This window comes from Botryllus schlosseri, chromosome 8 (genome assembly GCF_051294905.1).
Source record: "Botryllus schlosseri isolate E-star chromosome 8, Bs_hap1, whole genome shotgun sequence".
Classification (NCBI taxonomy): domain Eukaryota; kingdom Metazoa; phylum Chordata; class Ascidiacea; order Stolidobranchia; family Styelidae; genus Botryllus; species Botryllus schlosseri.
The window spans coordinates 319,266-332,242 of record NC_137243.1 but is presented as its reverse complement, the minus strand read 5'-3'; the positions used below and the strand labels follow the sequence as shown (position 1 = coordinate 332,242).

General features: G+C 40.8%; 1 protein-coding gene and 1 long non-coding RNA gene across 2 annotated transcripts in view; one reads left to right on the top strand and one right to left on the bottom strand.

The window, feature by feature from the left end:
• The window catches only part of LOC145444639 (uncharacterized), a 233,148-nt gene that overhangs the window by 171,305 nt on the left and 48,866 nt on the right, over positions 1 to 12,977 (bottom strand). The window lies entirely within an intron of this gene.
• On the top strand, positions 11,715 to 12,358 carry LOC145445292 (uncharacterized). Its single transcript, XM_080323472.1, has 4 exons — positions 11,715 to 11,841; positions 11,911 to 12,033; positions 12,091 to 12,195; positions 12,257 to 12,358. The coding sequence occupies exons 2-4, from the start codon at positions 11,920 to 11,922 to the stop codon at positions 12,356 to 12,358; spliced, it is 321 nt and encodes a 106-aa protein (XP_080179598.1). The 5' UTR covers positions 11,715 to 11,841; positions 11,911 to 11,919.

The following is a 12,977-nucleotide window of genomic DNA, read 5'->3' as shown; positions in this document are numbered from 1 at the left end:
TCGGGTCATCTCAAGACTGCATTGATCGACAGAGTTGCGCGATTATTGACGACCATTGTACCCGATATTAACAGGTCTTGATCGAAAGCTAGTGTCGCACTGATTCCGAACACACGAATTTTCAGCCCCGAACGTCTGAAAATCGGCGTTGTTCCGAGAAAGCGCTTGTTGAAATTGGTCAAAAATTAGATGTAGACCAATTTCACTGAGCCTTGAGAATTGCTTGTGTCCATACCATATAGGACACTCTGAATGGAGATGTACAGGATTTTGGATCTAGCCGGAATCCGGCAAGTTTTTGTAAAACAGGATCGGATCCAAATTCACGTTACCCCGACTGCCGGATCAGGACGGCATCCTCATTTTGCAGTGCACGAATCTGACTTTCTGGTTGTTTAAATGTTTACTTCAATATTTTGTATGAACTTGGAATCGGCTGACTCCAGCATTGCATCACCATTTCGAAAAAATACTTCATTCATTGCCGAAGGGTAATTAGAAAAATATTGACCTCGGGGTCAAATTTATGCTGTGCCTGTTTAGAGATGAGCGTGGATTAAGATTTGAAAAAACAGGATTTGTGAAATTTTGTCGGATTTGGATTGGATTAGGATTAAAGATTTTTTCTGAACGGATTTGGATTGGATTTAACTATTTTTCTTGGAGATCGATTTGCCGCGTGGCGAATGGCAACAAACTTTATTCATATCGACAGGGCCGTTATTACTGTACTTATGGTTGCTAAGTTATCTTGAATCAGGGGAATCGTTGGTTGTGAAAGAAAATTTTCTAATTCCTTCCTTGCATAAATTAGCATTTTTTCTGAATTTCCAGTTAGAATGGGATTAGGATTGGACATGGACTTGAATATGAAAAAGTGATGGATTTGGATTGAATTAGGACATATAAATTCCAAATTCGCTCATCTCTGGACCTTGTGCTGCACAAGTTGTGCATGATATTCTTGGATTCGGATTTCAATATTTGAGACGGAAACAGGATCCGAATTGGATCAGGACTCCACACTCCATTTTATTGAATCGGATCCGTACATCTCTAATATCTATCCCAGCTGGGGTCTCAAATGTGGTCGCGGCCCAATTTCGTGGTTTTCGTTGGCGCCGCGGGCCACAGCACCAATAAGAGGGTTATTCAATGTAGACCTTATTTGACGGGAGCGTGCAGACTGATGGCTTTCCTCAATCCTTGCACATCGTGAAAATGTGATATACTATTGTGATTTGTGAAATCGCGGCTGGCACGAAAAAAATCCAATTTTTGAATATCTGAATAAAATTGTTGTTGTAGGCTACTTGGCAGAGTTAGTCAAAATAATCAGTTGTAGACAGACAGCATGCGAGCGTACAAATGCATGATGACTTCATAAAAGCTGTCGCGTTATAATTTTGAAGCTGGCGGACATTTGACGTGCTACAATTTAAAATTCATCACAGATTGATCAGATATCGGAGCAGCACAGCCTAGAAACCGAGCTTCAGGCATAGCCTACTCCTGATACCTATAGGCTTTTAGTCTGATTGATCAACGTTATATTTACCTTCGATTATTGGAACAGATCAATAACAAACTGAATATAACGAATGATGATCAGTGGCGTAGCTGCCGCCCACGGCTTTCGAGGAAAATGCCCCTCCCCCACTACCCGCAATATATACAAGGGAAATTAATATTGGCGCAATGGTCTTTGGCCGAAAAGGTTGCCCCCCCCCCCCTGTATTAGGCGAATGGAAAAAATCAATAGCCGCCTCAAAACTGAACATTTCGGGCTTTCGCTGAAGCGTAATCAGAGACCCCAAAATCAAGTTCTTGAACGTAGTCCCTTCTCCCTTGGTATAGAAAGTATGGATAGAGCAGATAGCCGACCATGCATTCATGGTAGAACACGTCAATAAGAGTTTATTAGTTAGAGCTTTGAGAAGCTCCTCTCACAGCTCGCAATTGAAACAGCTCCGGTTGTTCGGGACGACGATCGGTCTTGATGGCTATTTCGGAATGGTTCCATTGCCATGCCCACATTATTGCCATCCATAACAGTCAGCACCATAACTGCCGCACCCCAAACCCCCAATTGGAAGGGGGAGCCAAAATTATTTCGCGAATTAGCATAAATTATAGAGTATTTTTTGAAAATTCATTGAACCTTTTAAAAAAATTTTCGCGCTATGCGCGATTTCTAGGTGCCAAATATCGTGATTATTTGGTACTCCTCCCCCAAGAAAAGAACACGCAAGATTTTTAGAAATGGACATATCGGCGTTGGCCAATACCGCGACACGACGCACCAAGACATATAACGATTTAGGACATATTACATGCGACTCCAAGAAGTGTGCCAAAACGATCGGCAGCGTAAAAACCTCGGCCGAAAAGGACTGCCCTTACGCTGACCGAAAACTTCGTTATATATGCAAAATACATATAGCTTTAATTGTCCATAGGCTAGGCGCCTAAATGACTGGCTCCGAATGTTCCAGTCTTGGCAATCTGAACCTCAGAAGACGAATTCCATCCCGCAAGAAAAACTAGAGGCCAGTGAAGAAAAACCAGTTTGAAATCGTGTGCGTCTTAAGTTTGCCCGATTTAATATTTTTTGTTGTAGCAGACAGGAGGTCACGAAATAACATTATGTAACGAAGTCATACCAACGGGTCCGCCCGTCGAAAATGTTCAATTATTATTTACGGGCCTTACAGTTTCTAAGACACCTCACTCAGCTCTACCGGTAAATCTGATAAAGTGAGAAGAGCTGGACAAAAAAATGATCCCAATATATATGCAATACCCGATGATACTGCCCGATTCAATCATGAATTCCTTGAAATTTTCCGCGCTTGGCGCGCCTAGGCGGGAGAGGGAGGCCCACTAAACGGACACCCAATATTGATGACAAGTAGCGGCAGAGAGCAAGGGTGGTCTGGGGGGCGTCGCCCCCCAGAAGTCCGGTTTATCACCCTATGAGGGGCCCAATACCAACGTTTGGGGGGCTGACGAAGTGCTATACGACCCTGATAACAGTGGTCAACACAATTTTTGTTGACTTTGATCAGACAATTGATTCTGAGTAACTTTTGGGCGCTGAATTCAAAAATGGCTTCCGTTTTTCTCTATCACGTTAATTTTTTGGGTTAGGCACCTACCACATTGTCTCATAACACACACAATAGCACTATTTTTAATATTGTGCGTTTATTGTATAAACGTTTCAAAAACCACAAGCAGTCGGAAGTAAATCATTGGACTTCAAATAAACATTTGCACTGTTTTATTTGGTTGATTTAAACTGATATGCTTCTACATGACAAATAAAGTGCGAGTTTCATGGGTCCAAATTTACGCTAATAACCTATAATTCTGTAGAGGTGGTCTAGAGAGAGAGAGATATGATATTCTTTCTCGCCTGCACCATCGAGATGCTTTGGCGACGGAGTTGCGATACGGCCCCATGAGGTCATCTAGTCTGCGCCCCCGTTTTTTTTTCTCCTCCATGCTATCCGTGATTGCTGAGCGCCTAGCAGGATAGCTGCGGATACCATTTTTCGAGTCTTTGGTATGACCCGGCCGGGGATCGAACCCACGACCTACCGCTCGAGAAGCCGGACGCATAACCATTACACTATCTCGCTCTAGTTTGATACTCGAGCAATATTCAGCTAACAAGCTCCAATCTACACTGGTATCTTACCCCCATCATCTTCAGATATTGGAGAACATTTTCTCCTTGCCCATCTCTAACTATGTCAAGATTTTTAAGGGAAATTATTTAGATATTTTAGCTTTCTTGAATGTCAGCTGTCCGACCCGACATGAACATATGGCATTGGCACATGTGTATCAGGGTTACATGTGCAACCTTATTGTCACAATATTTCAAAGCTGACACATCCAGTCGTGCTCGTGATATTGCAATAATTCAATGTTTCTGAATTTTGCGTACTCTTATGTTTCAGTATTATTCACGAAGACTAACTGGATGTTGAATTGTTACTGCACCTAAGACTTTTCCATCTTGGAGAATGGCACACTATAGGATACTTTTTCAGCTACCTATTATAGGCATTTGCCATTCACTTGACTGGTAAATGGAGATTCCTAACTCCTCCAGTAATCCATGGTAACGGTATCATGCCAATGCTAGTATCACCGAAATACACCAAGCTACCGGAAGTAGGCCTACGAAGAAAAAACTGTTTCTACTGATAGAAAATTAGATACCTTCTCTACCTTGTCAAGTAATCTTTTTTCATTTCATAAGGATGTTGAAAGTTCCGGAAAGTTCTATTCCAAGTCCCAAAGCTTATGTCAGATCAATAACTCGTGTTTCAAAATCTTCATCATTTGGCCTACTATATGCCTAAGAGCTTTCATCTTGATCCAAATTATCGAGCGTATCGGAGTTTCAGGTTACACTGAACAAGCTGAATGGGCATTGGACTTATAATAGCTGATGGTAAATGTCCTGATTTTTCTTCTTGCCATATCCTGCAGTTTGCATTAAATATGTGTGTGAAATTTACTCGGATGATTGCATCCTCTAACCCAGCGGTCGGGAACCTTTTTTTTTATCTAAAGAGGCATATTGGCCATAGTTTTTCCATTTCAACTCCCAAAGAGCTTTGCATGTCAATCAACTGTTACGTCAGAATTGAAATTCAGTTGCGTCATCATAGCACCCATTCGAACTCGACACTACATGGTATTCGTCGTGTGCGCCACATTTTCTCCGTAAAAACTCGTACTAATCATGCTGTGTGCTATGTTTAGGCCTGAGCTTGAAACTTGAGCTACGGGAATGTAGATTCGTCGTTATGCTCCAGTAAATGCGAGAACCCATGGTCACTAATCACATGCATAGATGGAGTCAAACATGGTCATTATAGCAGTATATATCCATACCCATTCTAAGCTGTGATACATCAGTGACGTCGGGTCAGGGGAGAGAGAGAGAGAGAGAGTCTTTATTTTCATCCAATCAAAATGCATAACAAACGGCAGTCGTGGTGGTACAGAAAATATGCGTGCACAGTATTCGGTATTAGATAGGAATGATCGATAAGACCGTGAAGGTCATCTAGTCTGATCACACCAGCATCAAACAGGTACACTTGACTCTAAACAGTCTGGCTGTAAAAAATGTTACGGTAGTTAAAAAAAATAAAATAGAAAAAAAAATTAAACGATGGTAATAGGGAGGCATGTGAGGCAGCACCTTTCCTGTCGTCATGATGAGTGAACGAAAATTGTGAACTTTTCCATTATGGACATGTTCTATCGATGTTCCGTTCATGAATGACAAGATTTTAAACATTTTTCTCCCAAAATCACACAATTTGCATATTCATAGTCATGTACCAATTCGAAGTTCAACAAATTTTTCGTTCAAAATTTTTGCCCATGCAGTGTAATTATGGTGTTACAGTTGTGCATGGCGAGTATACCACCACTAGGGTTGCATTTAAAACAAAAATCAATTTAAAATAAACATGTTTAAAACAAGGCCCTGATTTAAAACATGTTTTTTAAAGCCATTAAGTCACGAATATTCAATTTTTACGTCATAGTGGATTGACATTGACAATTGAAAATATAAGTTAAGAACAGCTCCTCCCCGTACTATTAATGATGAACCGACTATTTTTAGGGTTCCAACCATTCTATATCGATATATGTCACGATACACGAGTGGGAGTATGAATGTGACAGTGAATTGAATATTTATTGTGTATGTTCCCTTTCATGCGCGTGTATGTTGAAAAAGTATGAGTGAGATTGTTTTTAAATATTATATATTCTTTTTACTTTTGCCTTTGTATGTTTGCAATTCTTTCTGAAATAAACTTGGGATGACTGCGTGGTCACCAGAAAAAAATACGTCGAGTATATCTGGTGGTAATTGTCCGTAGGCTCATAGAACATGTTTTTGGAAAGTATTTATGTGGAAGACCTCTTAATATAGTCGATGTGAAGAGATTCACAATCGTTTTTTAGACTGCTTTATTTCCGCGCCCTCACGGCAGCAAGTGCAGATAAGAAGGAAGCATGCATTGTCGTGGGTCCACCAAGTGTCCATTTCACCTAGTCGGATCTGCTAGACACTTGGCGGCCCTAGAAATAACAGTACCATCACATACACCTCTAATGGGTGGGCTGTCACATTTACACAACTGTGGCATAATTTTACAGCTTGGAAAAAAATTGTTTTTTTAAAGGCCTTTTTTAAAACACTGCTTAAAACACGTTTTAAACAAAGTGCTTTAAAACACCGTTGGTTTGCGTGCAATCCTGACCACCATCTTATACTCGCCGCCTTTAATTGGCTATAATAACATGGATATAGAGACCCAAGATGACGAAGGCTGTAACTATTAATTATACATCAAAGGGGCAACAGAATGTCAATGGTAATTTTTGAAAATGATGTAGGATAGTGAGATTTGATGAATATTTTCAGATTTTTGGAGTATAGTGTTAGGGCCAATTTTAAGTTCTCCAATCTAAAAAACAGATTTGGAGGTGAGATATTGTCGAATACTACAAAATGCAAAAATGCTCACGCGTGCCGCGTGTTTGAGACCCCTGATCTGTATCCGTTGGTTCTGGTTTTGCACGGGAACTATTAGTCGCAGTATTATAAAACATAACTATCCTCCTTTCTGTCCATTACATGGCATTGGGTCTTATCGTATTATATATCATGTGTATATCTTGTTCAGATAAATCTGAAGATGGCAAAATAAAATGAAAAACTACCTGAGAATAGTGAGCGTGAGTATAGCGCAAATAGGCAAAATGTACTAAAAGTAGGAGCACTTAGTTACTGACCACTTCCAACCAGCACTTCGCCACTTATCTCACTAACAACGTTTATTCTAAATTCTGTATTTTTAAAATTAGGCAAGATATACTGACTCTGAGTTCTTTCGATATGTCACACAATTAGATGGAATTTCGAAACGATTAACATTGAGAATGATAATACTTTTGAAAGTCGCAAAAGTACAGCTACGATGGCATGCCGAAATAGGCGCGATAATTCTTCTGTACCGATTGTAGCATACGCGTGTCGCATAGGCACAAAACCATGTGTGATGCGAATGATGTAGGCAGTGGTCGGGAACCTATGGCTCGCGAGCCATATATGGCTCTATTGGGCATAAGATATGGCTCTTTGCCAAATTTTTATTTTTGTTTTAATTTATCTATATTGCAGCAACTTCTTATTAAATCTTTAGCACGACCAGTATAATTATTGTTGTGGAAGTATAAACATGTCTTTGAGAGGTTAATACTGTGGCGTGTTCGGGGATAGGGGCTGGGATCTCCTTTTCAAAACACTCAAATTTAAGTTGCCATCGTGCCTAGTAGCGAGGTGAGGCACTGCGTCACCTGCCTCCCCTGACCCCAAGTCACTGACACATCACACATTACAGTGGGTACTGTATACAGCTGCATAGTGACCATGTTTAGTTCCACCTACGAATCATGGGTCCTCGCATTTAGGATAAGCATTAATACGAACTTGCCATCTCGTATAACTGAAGAAAGTCTCAAATTTTGTATGAAGCTTAACCTCAATAATTATTATTAACCACACTACATCAGGAATGCCATGCAACACCAAAAGACGCATTACCTGTAAAATCGAGTAAAAAGTAGAGTCATACTTTTGCTGTTGTCTACGTCTTTTGGAAATCTAAATAGTAATTGTCTTAAGCTTCGAATAATATATGCCACTCAGTGCAATACAATTAAAAATACATAACTTGCAAAAGATTTATGTAACTCAAGTTTTGCATACTCATTACTCAAATACGGGCCATCAGCATGATTAGTACGAGTTTATACAGAGAAATACTAAACTTACATTATTTCTAAAATTTTCCAAATAGCTCTGTGCTGGCCCACCTCAAATGCTCTTGTGGCCCACCCTTTGAGAACCCCTGGTCTATAGCAGAGTTGGATCAATTGTAATTTGTAATTGTAATTGAATGTAATTAATTACATTTTTCAATGTAATTGTAATTGAATTGTAATTGAGGCATTTTTATTTTGTGTAATTGTAATTGTAATTGTAATTTGACAAAAATTTGCTCAATTACAATTTCAATTACATTAAGTTGCTATTGAGACCTGACAAGCACAACATAAAAGAATTGAATTATAATGCGTTCTCTTTAAATGTCGACAAGGAATTTGGTGGATCCATTCGCCGAAGCCCTTGACTGCGCCCTTGCGGGCGAAGTTTTTTTTATATTTTTACCGCTATGCTTGCCTCGGCTGCCATTGTATACAATTTTAGATTACTAACCAACGGATGGATTCGCAACACGTGACTCACGGTTGAATACGGCGAGAAGCAAAATGCTGAACCGGCTAATAGCAGCAGAATTTATAGTACCATAGCTGGCGATCCAAGCGTCGAAATTTGATATGTATGGTCCTAATCGAAAGCTAGTGTCGCACTGATTCCGCAATAAAAGTATATTTCCAGGCAATGGTACCATCCCAAAATAGTCGTGAAAGCAGTGGCGGCTCGTCCTATAGGGCAACTGGGGCATTGCCCCACCTAAACTTCTGTTCAATAACAATTCTTCACCATTTATAGACGCACACCTATCTATATAAACCGAAATCACAGCGAAAATCGTATACTTCTTGTCCTTTCGCTTGTAAATGCCCATATATAGCGAAGTCTCTGCGAAAATCGAATTCTCTTCTGTGTTTTCACATTGCGAATGCCTAGCCGGGGCTTGCCCCGGTAGCGCTCATAACAAGCTTTCACTGTCTATTCTCTCAAAGCCGCGCACAATAAAGAAACGGTGATTTACTCTCTCCTATTCATAAAATTACCGAGCAACCGGGGCACGATAGCTCTGTGCCCTTAAGGTGTGATGTAACAATCGTATCTATAGCTGAACTCTGCTACCGTCATCTGCGTTTAGTCGACCTTTGCTGGTATAGGTCGATTTTAATGGGGTTTCACACCATGAAAACTCTTGAAACTTGTTCTGTCATGTCGTGATGGTGGTATTTAACACTGCCCCAAGTTTCAGGGTTTCTACTTGAAGTTTCGGGTAGTAATTCCGTTTCCGAAGTTGAGTGTGTGCTGATCCGTCATGTATTGCAAACAGATTTTACTCAAAAGCCGGTATTGGTATCCATTGGTTTTGACGATGTTCAATACCGAGATCGGTTATGACATTTGGCACGGCAAGTCTTAATGTTAGTATCGAACGCTGTACCAAGTTTTAAGTTTGTCACTGAACTGTGTTAGTGGTAATTTGGCTTCCTAATTCGAGTGAGAGCTGACTAGTCATTTATCGCTAACAGATTATACGCAAATCCGGCATTGGTCTCCATTGATTTTAACGATGCTCCTTACCTAGATCCGTCATAAGCTTTTGCACGGTATGTCTTGATTTTAGTATCGAACGCTGTGCCAAGTCTCAAGGTTGACACTCAATGATTAGGGCAGTAATTTCGTTATCAAGGTCGAGTGTGGTAAAGATGTGCTCCGATCTGACACTTTAGCCTACAACACATTGCGGATTTCACGCAAAAGCCAGGTATCTGCGGTAACGTTAACTGAGATGATGATATCATTCTCAGTTTGCATTCAAATATTTACTTTGATATTATATTCTCCAATGTCAATTTCACCGTGAAATTGTGGCCTTCAAGCCATTTGCTTACAACCCCCTGTCAAGCGCGATAGTTATTTCGTTTTCGATGGCGGCTAACAGCTGATCACTTGATCTGCCTATTCCTCAGTCAATTTTACGCAAAATTCGGTGTTGGTCTGTTCGCATTAATTTTGACAGTGTACCATACCGAAAAGGGCCATGAGGCCACTTCTCGATAATGTCATGTAACAGTGTACCAAGTTTAAGGCTTTCATCCACGTATTTATTCGGTAATATATTTTTCAAAGGCGATTTCGCAGCAGACCTATAAGACAGTAATAAAAACGTATGTGTCGTGTTACAGTCTCCAGTTTCAAGGCCAAAATCTCTTATGCTGTACCGACTACCGAGACCAAATTTCCGAGGCTGCTATTCTTAGTTCTTTAGAATGATGTTTTGGATTCAATAGGACAGGCCCGATCTATGAGATAACAATTGCGTATCTGTCCGAATTCGTTGACCTTCCCAATTAGGCTTACGCTATCTGTCGAGTTATAGTCATTTCCATTTCTGCAGATAATTAGTCAGGTCTAATGCGAACATGAACCGTGTTGAATCTTTGTTCCGTACGCCGTTTACGCAGTTACCACACTTCAAGCCACAGCTCACCAGCAGACCTCTCGTGGCTCATACGTTAAAATCACTGTTGCCGGGAAATTCATGTTACCGTACCATCATTAAGTTACTTGTTTACGTTGGAAAACGCCATTGTGACGTCATCTTGATAAAAGTCGCTTGCAGCCCTTGCCCCACCACCCGATATTGTCACGAGCCGCCACTGCGTGAAAGTCTGGGAATCGGCATTGTTCTGAACAATCGCTGGGCGTAATTGGTAATTGCTGTGGTCATGCTGCTGCCGCGCTCTCACTTTTCAGAACAGTCGGCCTTAAACGGCTATTTTGGAGCAGTTACATTGCCCTGACGAGATTTTATTTTGTATTTTCGGAATTAGTACGTCAATAGCTTACGATAAAGACCAGATGCATCAAATTTGGACGCATGGATCGCCAGCTCTAGGACTACAAAGTTTGCTGCTTTTAGCCGGCTCTGCAGTACGTTTGTCGGTGCATTCATCCGTGACTCACATCTTGCGCATCTATCCGTGGTTTGGCAATCTACAATACGATTTCAGATCACGATGCTGCGTCGTTACTTCGTCTGGCTAACTAACCAGACCACTGGATATTATATAACGTCTTATCTGACAAAGCACGGTTTTGTTTTTACTCCTCATCCTAATTCCTACGTCCCTCGATAAAAATTATATTATTTCTTTAATTATATACTATATACGCAAATCCCACACGTGAATATATTATAATACTTTTTCAACGACATACTGCACCCTATCCTTAATCCTAACCCATAGGAAATTAGGTAAATAACATTTTACATTCCAATTACGTGAGCCATAATTACCGAGCATACAAAACACGCTTATATCACGTCACAATGACATCTTACATAGCATACCATGTAGTATGTACGCACATAAACGCATTTATTACTACACAATCTGAACTAGACTTGAATTGTTGTTAAATACGACGCTACGGTTGTCAAGGAGCACGGTTGAATTTATGATTATTCAATTAAATGTTCAACAGCAGCAATTGTAATTGTAATGTAATTGAAGCATGCAAGGAGTAATTGTAATTATAATTGTAATTTGATATTTTTAGCATGAAGTAATTGTTATTGTAATTGTAATTTGATATTTTTAGCATGAAGTAATTGTAATTGTAATGTAATTGAAACATGCATGAAAGTAATTGTAATTGTAATTGAACTGAAATAATGTAATTGATCCAACTCTGGTCTATAGGCTACTTATGATTGTTATGGCAGTCCTACTGGTAACTATACTATACAAGTGATCGCTAATGGGAGCATATGAAATCACAGTGTACAAACCTAAGCAAGATTTTGACCGAAAATAGCCGTTGCATGTATAGGCTGAAACAGGGAGCTCAAACGTACTTCGCCGGTACTCATCTAACCTTCATTCAGTGTCCGCTGTCCCGAATGTCGCGCCTGCCATAACCTCCCTTTGAATGGAGTCAGAGGTCTGCCACCAAATTTGGCGATCGTGAGATTCCTCGATCGCTCAGATCAACAGAAGCTCAATTTAAAATGCAAGGTTGGAAACTCGCATATGGTTTCTCATAACTCGTCGAACTATGAACTATGATTTTGCCTTCCAAATCAGGAATGTAAAATGGAGAATGGTGATGTGAACAAGTACAACCACTGTGATCAGTCCCTCTGCGGAAGTTGCATTGCGGGCCATACAGGCGGTTTGCAGAAAGATTTGCGGCACAGTCTCATTCAGGTGGGACCGAAAAATACGTAATCCTTCCGAACGTGCCTTTGTCTGCTCCAATTTTAGGTCAGGCGACTGGTGACCAAACTTTCAGAATCAGATTATGATTTGCGAGAGAGAGCAGAGAAGTTGGAAGCAAATGGAAGGAATGTGAAATACGAAATATCGCAGGTCGGTCGCCCATGATTTCACGAATGTCCCTGTTTCCCAAATTTTCGATATTCATGTACAGTCGATAGAACGCTTCATCTCGGAACTGCGATCGCGAAAGAAATGTCTTCTGAAGGAAGTAGACGCGTTGGTCGCCACAGAAACCGGGTTTGTACGATTTTAGAGTATTGAGCTTCCGAAGGCCGTACCACTCGCTGATGCCCTATAGCCAGGGCTTTGGAGCCAGAGCCGGAGCCCGGAGCCGGAGCCCCGGAGCCGTGCATTTTCGCCGGAGCTGGAGCCGGAGCCGGAGCTGGAGCCCGTTATTTGAGGAGTAGCTCCGGCTCCGACGTATATCATAAGATGCTATTATATATGCAACAACCACATCTGCTGATTTATCATAATTGAACAGCAGGCCTGAATTTTAATGCTGTGCACAGCAATGGCTTAGCCTTAGAGTAAAGTGCGTTCTAGTGCAACTATGGTGTTATCGACAATTGACAAGCAGGCTATTCATTTTGACGTCACAAGCCAGCACGGCGGCACCTATGTCTTTGTTGCTACATCGGATGTTACTGACGGCTGACTGACTCTAGATTACTATAGATAGGCTTACCATACGTCCTCTTTTAGGAGGATTTGTCCTCTTTTTTGACTTTTTTGAAAGTGTCCTCGGAGGACGCCCTTTTGTCCTCTTTTTTGAAAATTTAGGTCAGATTTAGAGGAAATTTCGAGTGATATGCCGCAAATTAGCACAGAAGTTAAGCTCCGGCGGGCATTTCGGAGTGAAAAACGGCGAT